This window comes from Pelobates fuscus, chromosome 1 (genome assembly GCF_036172605.1).
Source record: "Pelobates fuscus isolate aPelFus1 chromosome 1, aPelFus1.pri, whole genome shotgun sequence".
NCBI classification, from domain to species: Eukaryota; Metazoa; Chordata; class Amphibia; order Anura; family Pelobatidae; genus Pelobates; species Pelobates fuscus.
In genome coordinates, this window is record NC_086317.1 from 301,477,600 (window position 1) to 301,504,111 (window position 26,512).

A 26,512-nucleotide genomic window follows, 5' to 3' on the forward strand; every position below is an offset into this window, starting at 1 on the left:
ACAGGGCTGTGGTGTGGCATCCAGGATTGTGAGCAGGGCAGCGGGCGTCTGCCCCTCGTCTTCCCCGAGTAGGCTGCAGGCTCCGAAGTTTTGTACCGCCAGGACCCCAAAACCCCCGATCTCGGGATACAATTTTTTTATTTTTTTTTAATTCTTTATTTATTTCATTTTTTGTGAAACAAGGGATGGGTTACAGAAAGGAAGGGAGGTATCAAAAAGTACATTTATTCGTTTTTTTTCGTAGTTATGTTGAGTCTATTGTACACGTTACAGTGAAATTCCGTACAGGTAAACCTTTGTTAGGGTGCACATGCCGTGTAGAGGTCTTGACCTCTAGCCCTTTTGGGCGTCCTGGTGTATGTGACCTTACTGTTTGTTTGTGGTGGGTTTGATCTGTTGGGTGCTGAGCATGAGGTGCGTTGCTATGGGTTTTTGTGTGCAGGGTTTTTAGGTGCCTGTACTTGGGCTTCCAATCGTCGTGTGTGTCGGAGGGGGGTATTGGGTGAGGAGTAGCTTGGGGTTGATATGTAACTTGGAATTTGGGTTCCGTGTACAGGGTGAAACTGTTGGGTGTATGTGTTGTGGGTTGTGTGATAGTGTGTGTGGTAGTGTCGCTGGTACGTGGTTCTTTCCTCGTGAGTTTTAGTCGTGAGGTTCTGCTGGGATCTGGTGGGTTGGGAGGTAGGTTGTGGGGGTTTTCGGGGAGGTCTGCAGTGCGGTTTTCGTCTCTTGAGCAGTGAGGTCTCTTTGCGGAGGGGTGGTGCGTCCGTTACCTCGGGTAGGGCGCATGCGACTCCGCTCTGTTCTGTGTATCTGGCAGAGGGGCCTGCCCCCGGAGGTCCGGGTACGCGAGTCTATTTGTTTAGTGGGGCAGAAAGTCGTCCATTCAGTCTCTGTAGGTGCGTATTGGTTCTGGTCGGAGAGGAGGGGGACAAGAGGGAGAAAAGAGAGAGCAAAGAAAGGAAAGAGAAGTAGAGAAAGACGAAAGAGAGAGAGAAAAAAAAAAGGGGGGAAGGGGGGGGGGGTCCAGATTGGGGATTGGGTTCAGGTGGGTGGGGGCATCAGGGTCTCTGGGGGACCTAGGGTGCCAGTGTGGTCCCAATGATCCAGGGGTCCCATATAGTTTGAGGCTGATAGGCTGATAGTTTGTCCATTTCCATCGTTTCGCTGATTTTTTTTAATACTTCCGGGGTGGTTAAGAGTGAGTTGCTTCCCCAATGTTGAGCTATGGTTCTCCAGGTGGCATGGGCGACTCGTGCCGCCAGTTTGTTCTGTGCCCTGGTAAGTGAGTCATGTGGTTTTGACAGGAGCCAAATCCAGGGGTCTAGTGGGAGGTTGCTGTATAGAATTCTATTAACTCTGCGCGCGATGTCTTGCCATAACCGGGCTATATGCGGGCAATGCCACCATAGGTGGATGTAAGTGCCTTGTGCGCCGCACTCCTTCCAGCATCTGTCGGAAGTGGTGGTGCGCATTTGTTTCAGTCGTAGGGGGGTGAGATACCAGCGGAACATCGTTTTATACGCTTGTTCTTTATGAGTGACGCATATGGAGATGGCCGCTGTGGCTTCCCATTTGCTCTGCCAGTCTGTTGGGTCCTTAGGCGGGCCTATATCTCTCTCCCATGTCGTGGTGTACGTTAATGCGTTGGGGGTGTTGGTGAGGTGTAGGATCCCATAAATGGTGGAAATCTGTCCCTTTTGTACTGGTGTGTTCATGCACATTTTCTCGAAGAGTGTATGTGCGGCCGTGGCCGTGGCTTGGTTAGCTGGGTGGGTTAGGAAGCTCCTGATTTGTAGGAAGCGGAAGTGGTCGAAGGTGGTGTATGATGTGTCATTTGGGAGGTTTGCGAAGGGTAGGAGGTGCGTTCCTTGGAAAAAGTGATAGAATCGGGTCAGGTTGTTGTCCTCGTATCTTGCAAAGTGTTGTGGGGTCATTCCCGGTTGGAATTGTTTATTTCGGAGTAGTGGCGTTAGTGGGGAGGGATTGTTGGTTTTGGCGTGTTTCCTGGTTATTCTATCCCAGAGTTGGATTGAGTGGGTAATTGCTGGTGATGTGGGGGGGATTTGTGGTCGGAATACAATTTTTAATACCCAAACAGTGTCTAAAGCCAAGTTGGGGAATATTTCCAAATCAGCATTTTCCAAAATATTGCAATTCAGGATATCATTCATTATGATTAGTGAATAACCCCCAAAGCATTCTGACTCCCAGCATTGATTACGCAAGTCTTATGAGCTATTTGTGTGAGTGTGAATCCCACCTCACACTAAAAGAAACTATCTGTTAATGTCATTAAAATTTGGCAATGTCCATTTCTCTCTAAGACAAGTTTTTCAACCCAACACTGTGTGCATTTGTAACGCTCTGTTGCCCATATTTTGTATAACAGAGAAAACTGCTCAGTTTTGTGGCAAAGGCACATCTTTAGCAATTACTAGTAGTAGTATTGAGTACCCTTTTGGTGTTATGACCTGCTGCTAATGAGATCCATAGCCAGACACCAGCTTCTGGCAGCATTTCTAAGGAATCTTAACCCATTGCTCATGAGCAATGGCCTCCAGTTCAGTAATATTCTTCTATTTTCATGCTACAACTGCCTTCTTCGAATCCCACCAGGGGTTCAAGTCAGGTGACTATGATGGCCAAAGTAGAATTTTCCAGGACTTCTTCTGCAACCAAGCCTTGGCGGAATTTGATATATGCTTGAGATCCTACACTAACAATTCAACTTGCTTTCTTCAGCTTCAGGTAGAAAAAATGTTTTTCTACTAAAAACCTTGAGTTATGTAAATATGCATAGGGATTTGGGATAGTGCACAAGTAAAAAATATATATAGTGTAGATTGGATTAGCCTTATTAGTCCAGTAGACAAGATGCCAAAATACCAGAGTATTGCAGTATGATATTGAGATATATATATATATATATATATATATATATATATATATTGCACGTGCTCAGCATCATATCTAGAGGTTGTCTTTGGGAAATAGATGTATGAGTGCCTCCAGCATTGCTGCAGAGGTTGACGGGGTGGTGGGTCAGCTGGTCAGTGCTCAGAGCATACGCCACACACTGCATCAAATTGGTCTGCAAGGCTGAACTCCCTTGGTCGTATGGAACTGTAAAAAGCTAGGTATATAGCGGTTTTGATTACCATATTGGTAAAAGGTTCAAATGGAGATGTGTCTAATAAATTGGATAGTGATTGGAACAGTTTACCATGGATGGGTAGTCTCTTAGGGGGTAATATTGTGTCGGATTTCTGGATTCCTTTCAGTACGGTTTTAATTTGGTAGAATGATAGGAATTCTGTTTTGTTAGGGTGTTGTATCAGCATGTGATGCTGAATGCCTGTTAGGTAGTTTGATAGTGTTATATGATAATTGATGTTTAAAGTGGCAAAAAGAAGTGAAACCTAATAAAGACTCCATTGCCTTGGTGGAATTTGATATACGTATGCTTGGGATACTACACTAACAATTCACCTTGCTTTCTTTTTGAGAGAAATAGGCCTTTTGTGTACATAGAAAAAGAGTTCAGCTCATGAAAAATGGGGGCAAAAACAAAAGTGTTGCGTTTATAACTTTGTTCAGTATATATATATATATATATATATATATATATATACCGTATATACTCGAGTATAAGCCGACCCGAATATAAGCCGAGGCCCCTAATTTTACCCCAAAAAACTGGGAAAACTTATTGACTCGAGTATAAGACTAGGGTGGGAAATGCAGCAGCTACTGGTAAATTTCTAAATAAAATTAGATCCTAAAAAAATTATATTAATTTAATATTTATTTACAGTGTGTGTATATAATGAATGCAGTGTGTGTGTGTATGAATGCAGTGTGTATATGAATGCTGTGTGTGTATGCAGTGTGTATATAATGAATGGAGTGCAGTGCGTGTATATGAGTGCAATGTGTGTATATGAGTGCAGTGTGTGTATAATGAATGCAGTGCAGTGTGTGTATGAGTGCAGTGTGTATGCAGTGTGTATATATGAGTGCAGTGTGTGTATGAGTGCAGTGTGAATGCAGTGTGTGTATGTGTGTATGTATGAATGCAGTGTGTGTATGAATGCAGTGTGTATGCAGTGTGTATATATAATGAATGCAGTGCAGTGTGTGTATGAGTGCAGTGTGAATGCAGTGTGTGTATGTGATGCAGTGTGTATGCAGTGTGTGTATGAATGCAGTGTGTGAATATAATGAATGCAGTGCAGTGTGTGTATGAGTGTGTATGAATGCAGTGTGTGTGAGTGCAGTGTGTGTGTGTGTGAGTGCAGAGCATTGGTGGGGGTGGGCATTTTATTAATTATTATTATTTTATTATTATTGTGATATATACTTTTTTAATGTTATTATTTTTTTTTATAATTTTTTTTTTTTATATTATTTTTTTTATTTGTTTTTTCGTCCCCCCTCCCTGCTTGTTAGCTGGCCAGGGAGGGGGGCTCTCACTCCCTGGTGGTCCAGTGGATGGGCTGTAGGAGGGGGGCTGTCAGGAAGCTGTAACTTACCTTCACCGCAGCTCCTGTCAGCTCCCTTCTCTCTCCTCCGTCCGTGCAGCTCCCAGGTCAGCTTCCTCTGCAACTCTCGCGGCCGTGCGGAGCGTTGCCACGGTAACCCGTGGCAACGCTCTGACCCCGCGGCTCTCGCGAGAGTTGCAGAGGGAGCTGACCTGGGAGCTGCACGGACGGAGGAGAGAGAAGGGAGCTGACAGGAGCTGCGGTGAAGGTAAGTTACAGCTTCCTGACAGCCCCCGGTCCTTGTCTGTATTATGGCAATGAAAATTGCCATAATACAGACAACTGACTCGAGTATAAGACGAGTAAGTGTTTTTCAGCACAAAAAATGTGCTGAAAAACTCGTCTTATACTCGAGTATATACGGTATATATATATATCTACACACACACACACATATATATATATATATATATATATATATATATACACATACATATACACACAAATATAGTATACCGATCTGTATGCTGCTAACCCTCTGTGTACTAGAAGGCTGTGGAGATCATCTAAAACATAGATCCTTAAATCATTAGGTGGATTTTTAAAGAAACAACAGGCTCTTATCTTGCCAGAGACAGAACATTTTCCAGCTGAAAGAGTTTATATTCAAGTACGATTGATTTCTAACATTATTTCTGACCCTCTCCTGCTGTGGCTGAGCGCATTTCGAAGAACATTAAGCAATTTCATTCCATAAATATGCAGGTTTTATGTGGCACAAACAACAAAATGGGAATAAAATGTAATTTTTCTTAAATACTTCCTTTCTACAAAATGACTTGCATTTTCGTACAATTTCTGTTTGTTAAAATCTAGAATGCATCCGAAAAAGAGGCAGAACTTACTAATAGCAGTGATTAATACCATGCTGGGCAATTTACATTAAAATTGCATTAACATCACTAAAACATATGAAGCCTTTTGGAAAACAGAGAAGAGATTTATTTTTTTCACAAATGCATTGCTACGTCCAATGGAGTGAAGCAGCATAACCATCTGACAGATTAATCAACCAATGAAGCTGTTGTTTCAAAGGCATAGACAGACACAAAGAAAATGTTACGCCTGGAGTGTAATGTCCGGATTTACTGATAAATCGGACTAAACACAGAGTACAACTGTTCTCTAATTGCAATGGTATTTTTTCTGTTTCAAAGTACAGGGACAATAGATTTGGGTAAATGTGATCCTGTTTTCAGCATAACTGTGATACAAAGATTCAGGATACAGAACACATGAACCAAATATTACGGTCTTATATAAAGGACCAGACTATGACATTAACAAGGATGTCTCTACAAATGGAATTAACTGACGAGTTGGAAAGAAACAGGAATTTAGGAATATATGATATAATGGATGATAACAATTACCCACCATAAGGTTAATGAGTGGTAGATAACCAAGAAACATAAGTAAACAAACTGAGACAAAATGTCAGTGCATTAATGTATGTATAAAGAAGGTTGTATGAAAAACTAATGCTTGATGCTTAAGTACCATATTGCCTCTTATAAATAGCATTGTGTCTACAGACTAGTATATCTGAGACATGTACATGGAAATTGAAAGGCACACAAAGAGGCTGAGGTAGAAAAGACCCAGAGAGGGGTTGAAGGGCAGTAAGAGACACCCAAAGGGTAGAAAAATGGAGGGATAAGATATACTAAATGGGAGTGTAAGACAAAAGGGGGATAAGATATTCTAACTCGAGTAGGAGAATGAAGGGATAAACAGGTGAAGATGCTTCTTTATTGGGGGGAATGGAAAGGGGGGGGGAGGAGAGCAGTATTGTTTGCCTGTTTAGCCAAAAATACTTGCACCAGCCCAGGGTGGCCAAAGCCAACAGTGGAGATACAATTATCTTCCTGATTGACCCCTACAGAGCCAACGCTGCCTAAGCACAGGCCTAAAGTGCAATGTGGCCAGTGGGGAGATCTTGCCAGCAAAAAGTTATAAAGAGGGGGCCTTCAATCAGTGAATCAGAGGATCGCTGCAACTTACCACGGGAATGCTCTGATCCCTTCCAATGCTGTTTAACATGGGGAATTTTTTGTCTTTTCGCTTGCCCATTTCTTTAGTAGTTTCTTTTTTCTTAACATCTATAAAGACCTTATCCCAAACCTTTGGCTCTGTGTAAGTATCATTTAAATTATGTACTGCATTAAGTGACAAACCAAAAATACAATAATTGACAACACAGATTGTCAGATTTGATATTTAAAATCCTTTTTATTTGTTTTGAAATTTATTTTAAATTATATTTGATTTTAGAATGCATTATTTGTTCCTGATCCTATGAATAACTAATACTTACTGTTTATTAGAAAGTATTCCTAACCCACTTTGTATTTATTATTATTTTTTCATTAGTTAATATAGTAATAATATAAAGTATTAAACATTTTCTTCACTAGTTATTCTAATATGAAAACGAGTGCACACGCTACACTTCTTGAACTGTCTCCTTCATAGCTTTTCAGCAGAGGCTGAAGCTTATTCTGTTAGTTATCATGTCTATACCAGGATGTGAAATGAGCTGTCATTAAGCTGACAGCAGTCAAGGTGCAGCTTCTATTAGCTCACGCAACAGTTTCACTAGACAGTACTGCTTCCCATTATTGAACTACATGCATTATAAATTACATTAAAGCTATTGCAGGTAAAGGAAAAAAACTAAAACATTATCTTCATTAACTAATGTATGCTTTGAAAAATAATAAATATTAATCAAATGCAAAAGAAAATTAACAAAATTGACTGACGCGCTAGAGCTTCCAAAACACAGATTGCATGGAATTGTGGGACTATGCATTGCACATGTAGTTAAAAACATCTATATATTTTTTTTAATTTGTCAATGTGGACTACAATATGTACTCCTATTTACCCTATTAAGGTGATTCATATTCTCAGACCACTACTAGTGGCGTTACGTCTTTATGATACTATGATTACATTTATGCTGTTCTGAGTACTTCTGAACACCACAGGGTTAAGGCATTTTTCCTAGGTCTCTCATTATATCTATTCTGATTTATAGCTCATATGAATCTCAGACATTGACCAAACCAGGATTATATTAGATGCTAAGTCTGAGAGCTTTAGAGACAATTCTAGAGACATTAGGACAGGAGGTTAGCCACTTGGCTTGTATTATCCTTTTTCTGACCATTTATTATTATTTTTGAACTTATCTACCTATACCACTTTTATGTATTTATATTTATTATTTTTCAACAACTAGATTTCCAGTTGATACTCATATATCTGGTTCTTGGATCCAGTATTTTGAGCATCTTGTTTGTAGTTTCTATATTTAGGGGTTATGCCCCATGACACGTCTGGAGTGTCTTCTAAGGTGTTATCCTCTACTGGTTTAGTGGATTAGCCTGGCTTTAGACAGCCACTACCTGTAGACGTTGTTTCCTTTGTATATTGTAACGGACCGTTTCGCTCAAAAGGGGATAAAACCCAGTTTAGGCGATAATCCCCTTTAGATAGACCAGCAGCTACTATAAGCACCAATTCCCCGAACTCCCAAACTGCACGGATTCACCAACTCTCGAACAGCAGACACACGAACCCTGGAAGCAGCCGAACAGGAAAAGCCATACGAACAGCTTACACTCCTGGCAATCGGCATACAGTCCCCTTCCCCCAAGAAAGAGACAACACTTCAGCTTCAGAGTTAAGCAGGAACTCATTTACTCAGGGCTATCTGCCCAGTATTTATGCAGGTCTCCCACCTGGTGGACACTCCCCTAGGGGACCAAATGGAAGACTGTAACAAAGGACAGACATAAACCAATTACAGACACACAGCAGTAAACATTCCCACAATGCATCATGGCTTCCTCCCTTCTGCCCTGGAGATAATTGTAGAAGTAATCCAATTATCTCCCAGGTCAAAGACAAGACTCCATTACACATGTGGGAACCTAAATACAGTATTATGCTTTAAAATATATAAAGTTACTTTTAATACATTAAACACAGACATGTAACATATCCCCAGTTAGCTCAGGTCTGGGTGCACATTATTAGGTGAATGGCACCCAGACCACACAAATACAGTTTAATCGCCATGGAGCCAAAGTCTTTTATCACACGAATAGGCTCCATGGCACAGCTATCTGGGTTACCACAGTTCACATAGAAATACCGAATTTCGGTGTTCGGTTAACCTTGTACGATTATGAACCAGGCGACGGACGGCTCAGCGGTGTTCGTGCAATTAAGTGTCCGTTTACAGTTCCATAGTTTGAGCGCTGAACACCGCTGGCCGTTCGGGAGTTAAAATGGCCGCTCCACACTCCACACTCCAGCTCCTAGGTGGTCCCTCATACGGTAGTTTGTTCGGTAGCTGGAATCTACCGAACACCCCGGCTGAAAGGCACGAATATGCCTTTCTGCAGGGAAAATAAGCTTTTTAAAGTCTGGTCCATAGTCCAAAGGAAGCAGGCGAGCAACCAGGCTTCTCCAGCTCATAGTGGCGAGGTTGGTTTCGCCACATATATTATTTTAAAAACTTCATTCATAAAACTAAAAACTGACAGCAGCCAATATACAGCTGCTATTAGCTCAACATTAGTTAAAAAGAAGCAATAATGACCATTCATTTCTGACTATAACTATTTATTTCTTATATAATGCTTTACCTTAGTTATTATCCATTATGTGCTATATAATATGTAGCTACACATAAATTGACAGCAGTTGAGATCCAGCTGTTTTTTGTTAACCATTTGTTACATTTGTTACATTCACCTTTTCTAATGATTTGAACTGCTGTATAGTGTTGAACATACATATTAAAAAAAATCTGTTGTGATTATTAAAAGTTAAAAAAAATCTTCATTATCTAATTTCTGTTATGTAAAATAATAAATACACACAAAATAAAAACAAAAAAACAAACAAAAAAAAACTTACAAGCAGCTTGACTAGTGTGCTGGAGCCCCTGCTTTCACAATACAGATTGCAAAGCATTGTGGGACGGTGTCATGCTGCCTCCTGCAGTGTAGCATCGCATTGATAGCAAAGGAACCACAACACTTGCTGTCCTATAGCATGTTGCACCTCCAAGATGAAGGATTTATAATCTGTGCCGATATTTTGCACTTACATTTGAATTTAAATTACTTTTATTTTCTATTGACTTTACTTATTTAATTATTTTCAAATAATGTTACTCCATCCACAAATTGTTTACATTACATTGTTAGCTTCGATAAGGATATTATGGTTCAGAATTATATATTATCTAAAATGAGATTGCATTTTAAATTATTATATTTTCATAATTACTACAATTTTCATTTAAATTACTTTTATTAGCTTACTTCTATTTAGTTTATTAGTTTAAAATTGATTAAACATATTATGCCTAAGCCCAGTACTCCAGAGGAAGGCAAAAAATCTTGAGTCTCAAGCAAAAATTCCTTCCTGACACAACCCTAGATCGGGGCATGAATTTAGACAGCTATAGTGGATGCATGGAATAGGCTTCCAGCTGACGTGGTAGAGGTTAACACAGTGAAGGAGTTTAAGCATGCGTGGGATAGGCATAAGGCTATCCTAACTATAATATAATGCTAGGGACTAATGAAAGTAATTAGAAAATTGGGCAGACTAGATGGGCCGAATGGTTCTTATCTGCCATCACATTCTATGTTTCTATGTTTCTAGCTATAAGAAAGATCATTAATCAGTTTCCAGACCTTCCAAATCTGGAAGGTAGGAAAGAGAGGTGGTGGGAAGGGGTAGGCGGGTTGGCATGGGACACAGTGCCACGGGCAACCTGCCAGTGCCAGCGCATCAGGAGGGTGTCATCCAGCAAAGGTTCAGATTGATGACATGTTATTCAGTCAAGGCTTCAAGTTCTCCATATACTGAGCACTGTTTAAGTGCTCCCTTACAAGGTTAAATGTACTGTTTTAAGCTTTGAATGACTATATTCCATGTCGTGCAGCTCCCCATTCAACCTGACAGATTTTTCAGCCTACTCTCCAGTGAGTTGGTCAGTTAAGGATTGACAAACATTATTTTCAAACACTTTCTATGAGAATTGGATATCACAGGTAATGGATTGGAGCCCAGTTCACAGGAGGCGAGATTGTAATTGTACCTAATTCTCTGGAATAGTATACAGTTTATATCCCCTACTGAATACTGTTCAATATACAACAGTACGAATTCTGCCATCATGTTGCGCCTGTATTAAATACTTAGCTGCAATGCCATTCATCATTTTTGAGGGATGCCCATACATACCTCAGGAAATTAATATTATAAAACAAAGCCAACATCAGTTGCAACCTGTGCTGACTCACAGAATGGCAGGTGTATGGGTCGAGGATAGGCTATAAACAACAAAATAAAGTTATAAGGGACTATATTAGTAATTTACATTGTACAATATACAGTACATATCATCCCCTGTATATAGTTCTGTATACTGCAGTAAGCCTGCACGTGAAGCTGTGAGGCACAGATTCTAAGTAAGCAGTTATTATAATAAACATCATAAAGCTGACAGAGTACTTGATCAGACTCTTCTTCCAAATGCAGCTCAAGACTATGTTAAATGTCCTCAAGGCTTTGGTGATGTAATGCCCCTCATTATGACCTCATAGACAGGTCATAGATAAGGTGTTGGAGGAAGGGGCTTATGTATTGACCTTATATGGATAAATGGATAGAGATGATATATTTAGGTTTCATTTATTGTTTTGTACATACTTGTGTCAGGATAAGTTAAATGTTATATCAACTCAAATCTAAAATCTATATTCAGTCAATAAATAGCTGTCTCCAACCATTCACAACCACATGTTAAATTGGAACGCTGATTTACAATAAAAAGTACCTAAACCTAACAAATAGTGAAAATTAACCAATGCAACATAAATCATCATGACTAGCAGGGGTGGGGGGTGTGCCCCCTTTACCTTCCCCACAATATCATCTGTGGAGATTCCTCCCACTTCCTACTCACAACAAGTTATGTTGGGAAAATATATATTTATGTATCCATGTGTGAATGTGAGCTGGATGATACCCATCCTCCTTCTTCCCATTTTGAAATGGTCAAAGAAGGATACCTTCATTTTATGGCGTGTGGTGGAAAATGTAGCCAGATACCCATTTATGTAATCCAAGATGCAATTTAGAACAAAATCAAAGTAGATTTTTTTTTTACAAATACATATTTCTATACAATTTTATTGTAATGTCACTATAGTGGTTATGGTACCAGGAAAGCTCTGACACCCCCTCAGTGCAAAGAGGCTTCACGACTCTACTACTAAGGCAAGAGAGCAAGAAGTTCCTAAGCAGTAGCTGCTGTTAGCTCTTTGAGCCAAGCACTGCAGTGCAGGGTTTAGTTGATTGGTTGGGAGTGATCAGCTGATACATTATCTTCATGTAGAACTACCACACGACCCAGCATGCTGCCACCCAGGAGCTGTGGGAGTCTGAGTGCAGAGCTTACATTTTATGTGTTTGTACAGTTGTGCTCAAAAGTTTGCATAACCTTGGAGAATTGGTAATATATGTACCATTTAAAAAAAAAACATGAGTGAGCAGGCAAAACACATTTCTTTTATTTCTTATGGGATTCATATTCAACTGTAGGTTGGAACACAATGGCACAAAACATGGTAACAAAAAAAATGAAATGACCCCTGTTCAAAAGTCTGCATGCCCTTAGTTCTTAATACCATATTGCTCCCTTTAGCATCAATGACAGCGTGTAGTCTTTTGTAATAGTTGTCTATGATGCCCCTAATTCTTGCAGGTGGTATAGCTGCCCATTCGTCTTGGCAAAATGCCTCCAGGTCATGCAAAGTCTTTGGTCATCTTGAATGAACTACACGTTTGAGATCTCCCCATAGTGGCTCGATGATATTAAGGTCAGGAGACTGTGATGGCCACTCGAGAATCTTCTCCTTTTTCTGCTGTAACCACTGGAGGGCCAACTGGGCCTTGTACTTAGGGATTTTTCAGCTTCTGCCTGTATTCTTCTTTTGGGAATGATAATACACTGCAATACCAGCGCCGGATAGTGGGTGGCGCTGTGAATGGGGAGAGGCAGGGGTAGGAAGCTACATCTTATCCCTGCTTCTCTCTCCTGGCTGAATCTGCAGGGGAGCAGCACATGCAGCCAGCAACTCCCAGACTGCAGAGACAACCTACAGATCAGGTAAGTGAGACATGGAGGGGCAGCCTACAGAACAGGCACTTGAGGCATGGGGGGACAGCCTACAGAGCAGGTAAGTTAGGGATGGGGGGCAGCCTACAGAACAGGCAAGTGCGGCATGGGGGGGCAGCCTACAATTCAGGTAAGTGAGGGATGAAGAGACAGCCTACAGATCAGGTAAGTGACACATGGGGGGCAGCATACATGTCAGGTAAGTGAGGCATGTGGGGGTAGCCTACAGATCAAGTAAGGGAGGCATGGTGGGGCAACCTACAAATTAGTAAGTGAGGCATGGGGGCAACCTACAAATAAGGTAAGTGAGGGATGTAGAGACAGCCTACAGACCAGGTAAGTGAGGCATGGGGGAGCAGCATACAGATCAGGTAAGTGAGGTATGGGGGGCAACCTGCCGATTAGGTAAGTGAGGCATGGGGGGCAGACTACAGATCTGGTCAGTGAGGGATGGGGCAGCATACAGATCAGGTATGTGAGGCATGGGGGGGGGTTGCCTACAGTAATTGAGAGATGGGGGAAAGCATACAGGAAGGGTCAACAAGGAGCAGGAATGTAAAGTAGGAGAAGGAGTAGAAAGGAGAAGGAACAGAAATGAGCAGGAAGGGGCATCAATGAGCAGAAAGGGTCAGAATGAGCTGGAAGGGACAGAAGGAGCACTAAGGTAGAGTAGGAGAAGGAGCAGACATGAACAGGAAGGGGCAGCAAGGAGAAGGAAGGGGCAGGGATGATTTGCAAGGAGCAGGAAGGGTCAGCAAGGAGCCAAAAGGGTCTGCAAGGAGCAGGAAAGGTCTGCAAAGAGCATGAGGGGGCAGCAAGGAGCAGGAAGGGTCTGAAGCAGCACAATGGTAAGGGAGGAGAAGGGGCAGAATGGGGCAGCAAGGAGCAGGAAGGGACAGCAAGGGGCAGCAAGGAGCAGGAATGGTCTGCAAGGACCAGAAAGGGGCAGGAAGGGACAGAAGGAGCACAAAGGTAAAGGAGCAGAAATAATCAAAAGGAGCACAAAGGTAAAATAGAAGAAGGAGCAGGAAGGCCAGCAAGGAGTAGAAAGGGGCAACAAGGAGCTGGAAGGGGCAAAAGGAGTGCAAAAGTAAAGTATGAGATGGAGCAGAAAGGAATAGAAATGAGCAGAAGGGTCGGCAAGGAGCAGGAAGCATCTGCAAGGAGCAGAAAGGGACATAAGGGACAGAAGGAGACAGTTGTGAAAACGCTATTCACCCTAGCTTTATGTGATAATGGCTATGCCCCTCCCCTTCATGACACTGTCAAAAAGCGGCCAAGCATGGATGTCATTACAATTATGCCCCCCCTGGAAAAATTCCTGTGGACACCCATGCAAACACCCCCAAAACATCATTGAGACACTATCATGCTTCACAGTGGGGATGGTATTCTTTTGTGACCATAAAGCTTTATTTTGGTCTTGTCACTCCAAACTGCAGTGTGCTGTGAGGCGTGTCAAGGTATTGTCGAGCATATTGTAACCGTGCTTTTTTGTGGCATTAGCGCAGCAAAGGCTTCTTTCTGGCAACTCGACCATGCAGCTCATTTTTGTTCAAGTATCGTCGTATTGTGCTCCTTGAAACAACCATACCATCTTTTTCCAGAGCAGCCTGTATTTCTCCTGAGGTTACCTGTGGGTTTTTCTTTGTATCCCGAACAATTATTCTGGCAATTGTGGCTGAAATCTTCCCTGGTTTACCCAACTTTTCCACTTCTTAATAAGTGATTGAACAGTAGTGATTGGTATTTTCAAGGCTCTGGATATTTTTTATTTCCTTTTCTATCTTTATAAAGTTACATTTCCTTGTTACGCATGTCTTTTGACAGTTCTTTTCTGCTCCCCATGGCTCAGTATCTAGCCTGTTCCGTGCATCCACATGAGCTAACAAACTCATTGACTATTTATACACAGACACTAATTGAAATTTAAAAAGCCACAGGTGTGGGAAATTAACTTTTAATTGCCATTTTAACCTGTGTGTGTCACCTTGTGTGACTGTAACAAGGCCAAACACTCAAGGGTATGTAAACTTTTTATATAAAATAATTGTTTTTTGCATGATCAGTCACATTTTCAAAATCAATGCCAAAATTTCACAATTTTTGCCAGGGTCTGCACACTTTTGAGCATAACTGTATTTTCTTTTGTATTACACAGCCATGTTACAATGCTGCCGCCAACCTCATGTGTTCCCTAGAATACATGTGCAGGGTTTAGAAAAATACCCCTCTCTGTCTCATTACACATTTTGCCATTTAGCTGAAAGCAGCAAAGTGAATTGTTAGTGTAGGACTCTTCTAAAAGGTTTTGGTTTGACATGTCAAGTGAGCTTACACTTGACATGTCACACTTGGCCAGTGGAGTTTTAGGGTAACTTTTTTTCTGATTTTATTTCACTGTTCTCTGCCCATGAGACTTAAAGAGGAGCCAAACGGAAGTGGAAGCAGCACAGTTACTGATATATATGGCATATGACACCCTATTATGTTATCTGTGTATCTCTATGACTGTGCTGCTTCTTCTCCTCGCTGAAACTAACTTAGGGGACCGGGCAGGGAAAAGTCCCATGTGTTTTTTTTAACTTAGCAATCCCTCTGATTCCCACTTTAGTAAATAACCCTCACACAGTGTCTTAACCCCTCTGTCCACATTCAGGCACACATTGTAGCAGATACAAGGTATATGTAGTAGTTCAATGCATACACCTCTTCCCTCACAAACACCCTCACGATGTGCAAAGCCTGAAGCCATTCAATTGGACCATTCATGCTGCTTGCAAAAGGAATATTAGTTGTTCTTTGAACAAGAGAGTGTCAGCTGTCACAAAGTGACATGCGCACCTCATGCAACTTTACTCCAAATGACACCGAATGCTTAAAGTATACAAATTCCAAATAACTAGCCCAGAACACTGTTTGATGCCAACTACTGGAGATAAATTTACACTCCAGGAAATTAACTACAATCTCTCAATTACTATTTTTGTAGCCATTGTCACAACTCCCCTGACTCTTAATCACACGCCTTCCCTACACAAATCTTGAAAATACAGATCAATTTTGCACTAATATAGCTCTGTTTGCACTAATACTTATATTAGGACACTTAGGGCGTTGGGCCCTGATCTTCGCGGTCTGAAGAATTTAAAGGAACTATAGCATTAAGAATACTGCCCTAATCTCTATTTAGATTCCACCCCCCTCCCCCCCACACGCACACACAAAGTATAAATTAAGTTTAAAAAAAGCTTTTAGTTTACCTTTTTAGCAGTACCATGACTGCTGCCAGATCACCTGCAATGTCATTGTTAAGGTGTTGCAAAGAAAATGTACAGGCTCATATTTTACATTAATTGTAATTTTCTTGGCCAGAATTCTTTAGGGACATAGTATGAGAGAATTGGGTCTAATGACATTGTCAGCTACTGAATGCTTTGCCCCGGCACTACCCATTTCATATCTAGTTTTGTGTGTAAGATGTCATCCTGGGAAGTTATATGTAAACAAAAATACGCCCCCGGGGGAAGTATAGGGTGGAGGGTGGTGGGATACAAAATAGTATACAGAGGATACAACCTAAGAATCAGGATGTAATAATAATAGAAATCTAGCAATTAAAAAACTACATATGATGAAGTACGTAGGGATGATAAAATAGCTCCAGGAGGTAGAAAACTTACAAAAAGATGGAAGTTAAGTGCCTGTCTCCCCTCAGGGGTATCTGTAAGTGATGGAAGTCTTCCAATGCAAGATTATAAGATCGCAGCATATGCGGATGACCTCCTCTTCTTTGTTACAAAGCCTTCAAGGAGTTTGGAGCAAGTTGGAATTTGAAGATAAATTTCTCCAAATCATTTATCCTAAACATGATTGCGCCTGGGTGTCATGCTGTCCCACTCCTCCATAGCTACATGTTCCAGTGGGCAGAGGACAAAATATCCGATACTTAGGCATATGGCTGACCAAAAGGAGTGGTGATCTATTCAAAGAAAATGAGACACTACACTCATACAGCGGCTTAAAGGACCACTCTAGTGCCAGGAAAGCATACTCGTTTTCCTGGCACTAGAGTGCCCTGAGGGTGCCCCCACCCTCAGGGACCCCCTCCCGCCCGGCTCTGGAAAGGGGAAAAGGGTTAAAACTTACCTTTTTCCAGCGCTGGGCGGGGAGCTCTCCTCCTCCTCTCCGCCTCCGTTCCTCCCATTCGGCTGAATGCGCACGTGCGGCAAGAGCTGCGCGCGCATTCAGCCGGTCGCATAGGAAAGCATTCATAATGCTTTCCTATGGACGCTTGCGTGCTCTCACTGTGATTTTCACAGTGAGAATCACGCAAGCGCCTCTAGCGGCTGTCAGTAAGCTGAAGTGGTCTGGGTGCCTAGAGTGGTCCTTTAAGTATAAGCAATGGCATAGCTTTGTTAGGACACTCCCACATGGTCAAGCACTGACTCGAGAACTCACACTATTTGAGCGCACATGTCTAAGTTTCCTTTTTATATTCCATGTTGCAAACATAAATTCTGACTGAAAAAAAACTACATTTATGGATAAATGGGAGACCACTCTTAATTGTACTTTCAGTGATAAAGAATAGGTAAAAAATGTGTTACCTAACACATCACTGTTCAGTCTTTAGCAAGACCCAAGAGACGACTTAGAAATTGTGAACCAACTGATATCGCACTCCTGTCCTATTGAACACAATAAACACAGAAAATTCTAAACTTTGCTGGAGATGTGGACTGGAGGTGGGTACATTGCTCCACATATGGTGGGAATGCAAGAAAATCCAACCCTTTTGGAAGGGGATACACTGCATGTTGGTAATATTTTCTGAGAGGCCACCTTTCTTCGATCTCACATCAATGCTCCTGCATCATATCAAAATTCCTAGATTTAGCTATAAAAAAGTGTTCTCAATACGAATTCTGAATATAGCCAAACTGTCCCTCAATTTTGTAAACAACCGGTGACCCCTCCACTTAATCTGTGGTTCACTCAGATGGAGAAACTTCAGGCAGTGGATAATGTTAACATGAGCGCAGTAGACATTAAACAAGCCTATACGGTGATATAGTCACATTGGATACTGATGACTGCTGCAGCAGATTTCGCAAATAGGCACCAATTCCAACCACATTACTTGTAAGGTAACTCTGGACTACTACGTTTCATCCAACCTTTTTTTTTTCTCTCTCTTCTTCTTTCCTACTGGCTACTTTCCTTTCTCTCATTCACATCAGGTCCCCAAATTAGACACTGAAAGTCCTACCAGGGAAGATATAGAATAACAATCCCTCTGATCCACACAATCATTTATATCTAAGATACAGACAAGGTTGTGTGGAGGCATAGAGCAGGACATTCAAAAAGGTACACAAAAGACCCTGTAAATGTTTCCCACATGTAAATTGTGTTTGTTCCAACCATGGTACCTGCACGTCCTTCTCACTGTTCTCAATTCCACTTGGGGCCGACAAACTATTATATCTTTACAGATGGCTTTGAATATAGTCCTGCTGTTCTAGTTTTTACATATTTTTCTTTGAAAAATAAAAAATGTTATTTGCAAAAAGAAAAGTGCTGATTAATGGCAAAAAATGCGGATCGATTGCTACTAAATGTTGATTTTATTAAGAGTTCAAATGAGAAGTTAGCAACAGAGGTAAAAATAACTGCTGTAAAAATATCTGTTTTTTTTTTCTCACTTGATTTGTGAACCAAATGCCAGGAAAATGAACGTATCAGTGTACTGCAAAATATATGCATACTATGTATTATGTATATGTTTTGCTGTACACTAATTGGCCCATTTCTACACCCTTTTAGTTTTGTTCCAAATATATTACCAAAAGCTGAATTTCCAAAGCTAAACTTGACCAAAAGCTGACCAAACCGAACCGGCATAAGAAAAAGCATTGAATTTAGAGAAAAATGATTTGGCCAGACTGAAAAACCCAGCTGCGCGAAAGTCTAATTTTGCTTGGACTGTGGAAATGTAGGCAGTTTAAACATAATAATTGTAAAATGTTAAAGTATTAAGCTTCCATGGTGATCAATAAGACACATATTTTTTTTTATTACAAGTGAGACATTAATTGTTTGTGTGTTTTGTAAAGAGCAACATTAATAGTTTGCACGCTAAATAGTACAGACTATTGGAGCACACTTGATTGCTTAGTGAAAATCCAATCACCTCTTCCTGTTTAGTGAATAATTCATTAATACATATTTATATTCTAAGAAGAATTAAAAACAGTAAACAAACTCATGCTTTATAATACTTTTTTTTTTTATTTCAACAACGAAACACACTCTCATTATTCAGCCATAACCAGATAGACAAGTATCTCCTAAATAAGATGTTAACACTCATACTTTGTAGAAACATTGTTGGATTTGTGCAAAGTACAAAGTAATGTTCATGTACAATTTAATTACATCAGATCTTACTTTGTACAAAAAAGGAATCTGTCGGAGATGTTTGTATGCACCTCTACATAGATTTCACAATTAAATGCTTGAAAGATACACAATATTAAACCATTACTGCCTTTTCTATTCGCAATAGCAATTTTTTACATATATTTTACACTTTTACTTCTCAATTTATAGATATTTGTTTTCGTCAATACAAACATAAAAAGCACAGGGTATCTCCAAAAGCATACCTGGGAACGTCCACTCTCAATTCCCCGCAAATCTCCAAGGATAATGGCCCGGGGTTAAGTTAGGTACATACTTCAAATCGGGTATCTCTGGGCCAAATCTGGTAAGTTCCCAGATATGTCAATAACATTACTCTTCTTCAAGAAGTATAGGATTACATAATGGTCCTCACACAGAAAAAAAAAAAAAAGTTTCATTGATTTAATGCTATAACAATAATATAATAATTATATAATTATAACAATGGAAATATGGGAAAGGTTTATAAAATGCTTTTGGTTTGTAAAGGACTCCCACAGCAGCATACTATAAAACTCTGGCTTATTGTAGACATACCTCCATACAAAATCATTTGTGCTTAGAGAACTGAACGTTACACCTGCTAAAATGTCCAAATAGTGCTCATAAATGAAATCATTCCTGGATAGAATTGTACCTAATCAGCTGAGAGTTGCTTGATACAGTGATGCTTCCTCCCTCTAGGTAATTGTGGTGGAACAAAAATAAATCTCGGTAACTTTAGATAATTGCAGACTGGATTCTATTTCCTACAAAACATTTATTGTCTTGCAAAGGGAAGTGTGGTAAAAGAGCCAGAGACAAATGTATGTATATAATTTAGTTTTGTAATCCTTATTTTATTAACTTTGAAAAGCATATTATTTTAGGCTTTATCCATGAAACTCTTCACAATATATTTGTAAGATCAAAAATGTTCCGAGTATTGCTGTTAGTATAGAGATTATTACCATACTGTTTATTCAATATGTATGTTTTATTATGGAAATTATTTGAATCTGGGAGAGTGAGATTCAATACGATAGTGCCAGTGTTTTGGAAACATCACTAAAATGTTTGAGATTAGGATTGCTTTTAGTTAAAACAAAGTAGATCCATAAAAGTTCTAGCTATGTATATATGTATATATGACCCTTGAAGTCACTTACTTCACAGCTTCACACAAATCTCGTTGCAGGCTATATGCTAGCAGAGACTTTGTTCACCAGTCATGTTTAGTCTCTCAAGACCTGTCCTTATGAATTTAATATGCACATCCATATACCTCTATATATCCTTGGGCCCTAATAACACACACCATAAAAGGTTTAAAGGAACACTCCAAGCACCATAATCACTGCAGCTCACCCCAATTGTAAAAGCATCAAACTGACAATGAAACCAACTTACGATGGAGAGCCAGAAGTTATCCATCTTAGCTAGGCCATGCAATGCAGGGTTCAGCTCACTGGCTGATAGTGGCAATACGACAACAAGCTTGCCCTGCATTACAAGGCTTAGCTCAGGAGAGCGAACATAAGCACTTGCTTAGGAGCTTCTGCCTCTGTAATCTGCAGTGGAGGTGGGGAGCAGAGTCCAGTGGGCCACAGGTAAGAGGCCAAACCATTGGGAAATGTTTTGACTCCTTAGCATGGGGACACCATAGCCGATCCTGGCACTATAACCACTACAATGAGCTGTAGAGGTGCTTGGAGTGTTATCATAATAAGCGGTACAGGCATTCACTTGCAGCTCAGTGTGCTCATGTTTGTAGAAAGCGACACGAGGCACTGTAGTGTGCACAATAGTGGTATATGATGTCTTAATATGCAAAAGAAAAAATACCTAAAAATAAAATTTGCCTTAATGTATTCAATTTCTAAGCTCAACCATATATTCTGATAATAATTCATTTAGATATCAATTTGTGATATCCACTGTATTTTGCTGCAAATTACAAAGGAATAACATTTTCTTTTTTTTGTTTATGTTTTTTTTATCCAATCTTTTCTACTGTTTGTTTAGTGTGCATAATATTCAAACGTGTGGTTCCATGTTTGTACGTCTTTTGTGAGATCTCGTTTTGGTGGTGAGTCTTGGATAACAGAACACCCAGATATACAGTGAGTGCCTTGCTCCTTATAATAGATATTATTACAAATGAATGAACACTATTTTACTATGGAATTAGCTTTTGTTAATGTGGTAGAACAATAAAGTTACGCGTTAGCTATTTTGCAGATAATGTAAACATATCTCTTTATGTGTGAACTTGAAATTGTTCATACATACTGTATCTTGATTGTAACGCTCAATTTGCCAAATTTAAAATTTCTTAACTAGCTCAGTCACACAGTAACAACACATTATTTAATTGTTTATTTTACAAGATGGAATTTGCTTCAACACACATTTGTTCATCCCCTATATTTGTATTATGACAAGCTAAGAATTCAGAAAAAGAAACGCTTGTGTGTTGTGCATTCATCGCTGTTAAACTGGTCATTTCATATATGTGGGGCATACACAAAATGAGCAGTTTAATGGCATGGTGTTATTCACAATAGTTATTTAAATTATTTTTATAATGTATAATCCTATACATTATATCAACATTACCAACCGGGCATATAGAAATTAAATTAAGTTAATACAAATTAATTATGACTACAAGAGTGACATGTTGATGTTAATTTACCAAATCTAAATTTTTTTTACTATTTCCAAAACCTATGATAACAATTTTGTTCACACAATGGCAACATGTAAATCATTTGTTAACCGCACGCTCACCTTTTACCTTCATGAAAGGAATATACGATTTGGACAATCAATGTCTTTTAGGGGTGAAACTGTACATATATACTATATGGTAAAATGACTAGAATGTAGAGCATCTGACTTCACATACTCTAAAAAATTCTGTCTTTGTGTAGACTCCCAACCTAGAGATCCTGGGAGATTTTAAATGTTACTACAAAATAAATGTTACCGATAGGTAAACTCTTTCCTCCTAAAATTCAAAGACTCAAATAGTGCACGTACTGCGTTAAAGGTTCAATTTCTAACAGTATTTTCACCTACTGGGAATAATAGGTAGATTTACACCATGGTGATTTTAGCAATCTGTCTTCCTCCCTATGTGCTATCATTCCGTAAAGTGCTTGCTATATTACAACTGCAGATCCAAATACCATATGTAATTGATGATAGGGTGCTATGCAACACATTGTAATCAAGCCATTGTTGCGCAGAATGAGCTTCAGACCTTCAGATTTAAATTTCTTGTATGCATCTGTGTGTCATAAAGAAATATTGAAAGCATGTCGATATCTTCTATGTTGCATGTATTTGATCATATGCCAATCACATTAAACCTCTGAGTTTCATTCTAAATAGATCCCTACTTGTTTTATCTATTAAAAGGTCTAGCAGGTTACTGTGGAAATGAGATAACTATAATATATAAACTTGAGCACTAATCACTTTCAGCTGTGCCGAATGAATCAAACGCCTGTTAATGTATAGACAAACAAACCGATTCATTTGGAATTGACTCTTTGCTCAAGTCTTATAATGATTTACTATTTATTTCTTACATTGATAATTTAGGATATCAAAGAAGACATAAAAATGTAAGTAAATATTAGTGTAGGACCCATCGAAATTGGGGTACTGCGACCTAGTGGTGGGCTTAACACAATATGGCCATATGGTGAAACTGAATCCCCATATTTGTTTGCTAAGATAGGTGATTTTAAATAGCGTAAAATGGAAAACTATTTTTTTTGTGTGAGTGCTGTTCCTTAATCTGTATTTCGTATATATTTGGGGCTTTATAGCAGCACCACTACTTAGAAATGCGTGTTTGCATTCAAGTATCAAGTCTGACAACCTTCCCAAAACTGTCTTTGATGCAGTAGATTATGAGGTGTGGCTAGGGCTACATAAACATAATCAAAAGTGATTTAACTCCTAAATGGCAAATACATGAGCAGTGAAACTGTTGGGAATTATCTATACACCAAAACGGCTTCATTAAGCTAAAGTTGTTTTGATGCATATAGTGTCCCTTTAAACAACTGTATATTACACAGTTTTCATTTAAAAAAGAATACAGAAAACTAGGCACCGTATACGAACATGTAATAAACACCTGGAAGAGTTCCTTCAGATTAAAACAAAAACAACCGTCTCACTTTTTCTTAATTAATAATGATTTTCCAATGTATAATATGGCTGATCCTGGTGGTCAAAGGAATCTGAAAAATAGATTACATCTTGTATGTAATTTCAGTTTGAAAGGCATGTCTGCTGTGGACCTCCAAATTAGTGCTGTCAGATTTTCATTAATCATATGAAAAAAAAGAACTCTGATCACTGTGCCCCTCATAAATGGCCTGAATATTTGTCAGCTTTTTTTTAATTTTTTTTTTTTTTACCCCCCAAAAATTCATAAATATTTATCTCACTTTTTACAGGAACTAATTGACCTTTAAAACGCAGCAAGAGGAACTATATACTAACTACATATCAGCAAAATAATTATCTAACCCTTCCTGTACATGAGATAAATTAGAGTATTAGAGTTATTGTTTCTTTATGATTAGACCTAGCATCTCAGTAGACTTTGCTGATTCCATCACAGTTCTGGAATCTCTGTCATTTTGAAAATGGCTCTCTGAATACCACCTCAACCGACTCCTACCTTGGGCATCTGAAACAATTAGTTGACATGGGCTAACGTGGACCTCAAGTAAGAAGGGGACATTTGTTTTTTGCTCTCTCTACTGTCTGTTAAGTTATAGGCTAGAGATGATGTCACTTTAGTTCAGGGAGGACACTTTCCTCTTTTCACCTTTTCCAGAGAGTCATGAGATAAGTAGAAAAAATGCCTGTTAGTACCAACCCTGGATACGGTATTGCCCCTAGTATACAGCCTAATATGTGTAGGCTAAGCCCATTTACTTGGCCCCCGTGTATATGATAATCCATGTGTGTGTATATATCAAGTACCATTCTGCTCTAGAGTCTAGTAGTTAGAATTTAGAGTCTCTGATTAAATGAAAAAAACAAAAAACACCAAATACAAAACATTGAAAATGATGGCTTTCTCGTGTATTAAAACAATATGAATGGAGTTTGCATTTCTGACTTAAGCTCTACTAGGGCAGACAGTTGTTACTTTTATAGTTTGTAATGTGTGGTTTAGCAAAAGTATTGCACTGATGTCCCGTGTTTCTAACTGGTGGCTTCTATATATTAGCTGTGGGTGGCTATAAACTTTTATAGCAAATAGTATACATCATTTTTAACCTGAATCCTAAAACAAGTAGATTACATCACAATTGTGGACACTCTCAGAATTTTACCAGTTACCTTTTATCTGGGACTAAATATTTCAACTGTACCTTTGATGCACACTAAATGACATAAAACAGCAGCGAACACAAACCCGTGCAAGCTTCAGTCTTTTGATACATGTGTGTGTATAGATTGCTAAATGGGTGGATAATACAATTAAAATGTCTTAACATCATTCTATAAGCTTTTAAGTATTGTATATTATCAATACAATCTAACGTACATACAATTGGCAATATTTGGTAATAATTCTAATGCAAATATGTTATTACAAAAAAGCAGTTGTCGTTGTTGTAAATGATTTTCTCTTTTAAAGGGACACTATAGTCATCAATGCAACTTTAGCTTAATGAAGCAGTTTGGGTTTATATAACATGCCCCTGAAATATCACTGCTTAATTCTTTGCCATTTAGGAGTTAAATCATTTTTGTTTCTGTTTGTGCAACCTAGCTACACCTCCCCTGGCTGTGACTCACACAGTTTGCATAAAAACAAAATGGCTTAATTTTCAATCAGATATAACTTACTTTAAAAGTTTTTTTATCTCCTGCTCTAGAAATCAAACTTTAGTTAGATACAGGATGCTCCTGCAGGGTCTAGCAAGCTATTAACAGAGCAGAAGATAAGGAATTCTAAATGAAACAGAATTTGCAATAAAAGAAGTGTAAACATTAGATTACTCTTTACAGGAAGTGTTTAGGGAGGCTGTGCAAGTCACATGCAGGGAGGTGTGACTAGGGATGCATAAACAAAGTGATTTAACTCCTAAATGGCAGAGAATTGAGCAGAAAGACTACACGGGCATGATCTATACACTAAAACTGCTTCATTAAGCTAAAGTTGTTTGGATGACTCTTGTCCCTTTAAGTTACTGTAAAATCTCATATTTCCCTTTTGGCTTAATTTTTAAAAAATGTGTTATCTTTTTGCAAAAGCCAATAAAAAGAACACTGCGTTTTGCCTAAATAAATTACTGTAGACTAAAACACTCTTAAAGTAAAGTCATTTAACATATCAGCTATAGAGTATGGTTTGCAAAAATGATCCATATCTGTATGCTCTTTGTCTGCAACTCCATGTGGAAGGCACTACTATAACATAACACTGTGTGCATCCATTCTCTCCAGGTAGGACATCAAGCGTCTTGCTTTCTTTAGATCTGACTATCTGAAGGTCAGATTTGAGGGAGTATCTTGTGAATCTTTAGATCTGAAGGAGTATCTTAGGGAGTCTGAAGGAGTCCAAATGGCAACTGATAAAACATTTCCTTGCTTTTTTGATTTGTGCTTGCTCTGTGCTTATTCTCTTGCTCGTGGATCACCAAAAGACACAATTTATGAAACAAATGATAACAAATAATCCTTTAGTTCAAAGACAAGCTGGGTGATGTCAATCACGATGATCAAAAGCTTTCCACAAAGCTCCCAGGGAATAGACCTGTCCTTCCATTTCTCTGCAAAGTGCCTTTATACCATCCATCTTCTCGTTTCTTGTGAACAAACACAATGTCTCCTTCTTTGAGCTCAATTTCTGCTTCACTCTGTGGTGGATATGGTACTACAACTCTATATCTGGGGGGAAAAAAATACATTGGTGTTACTCTTAAAACTAAGGCTTCACGAATAAGCTGGCTAGGTACATTTCCACACAATAATTTAGCCGCATATCGAGAGCAGGCAGTTAATATAAACAATGGTACATTATTGCAAATTTGTAATAGTTCCAAAGAATCCTTTGCAATACATGGGACTTTATGTAAGGATACTTGGTCTAAAAAAAAAAAAAAAAAAACAATCAATTCCTTTGTGATGCATTTAATCATTTATGCAACCACCAATAGAGCTATTGAAAATTAGGTTTAGGTTTTATTTTAAAAAGTCATGATGAAATATTATAATTTACTGAACAGATATATATCAGTAAATATCCTTTCCCGATATG

At 39.2% G+C, this 26,512-nt stretch overlaps 1 protein-coding gene across 2 annotated transcripts in view; it reads right to left on the minus strand.

Moving 5' to 3' along the window:
• Positions 1-23,436: 23,436 nt before the first annotated feature.
• Positions 23,437-26,512, minus strand: part of SH3RF3 (SH3 domain containing ring finger 3) — a 495,467-nt gene continuing 492,391 nt past the window's right edge. For both annotated transcript variants that reach the window (XM_063458008.1, XM_063458017.1), the window contains one exon: positions 23,437-26,142. In XM_063458008.1, coding sequence (XP_063314078.1) covers positions 25,974-26,142 — 169 coding nt within the window. In that variant the 3' untranslated portion in view covers positions 23,437-25,973. The remainder of the gene's footprint in view (positions 26,143-26,512) is intronic.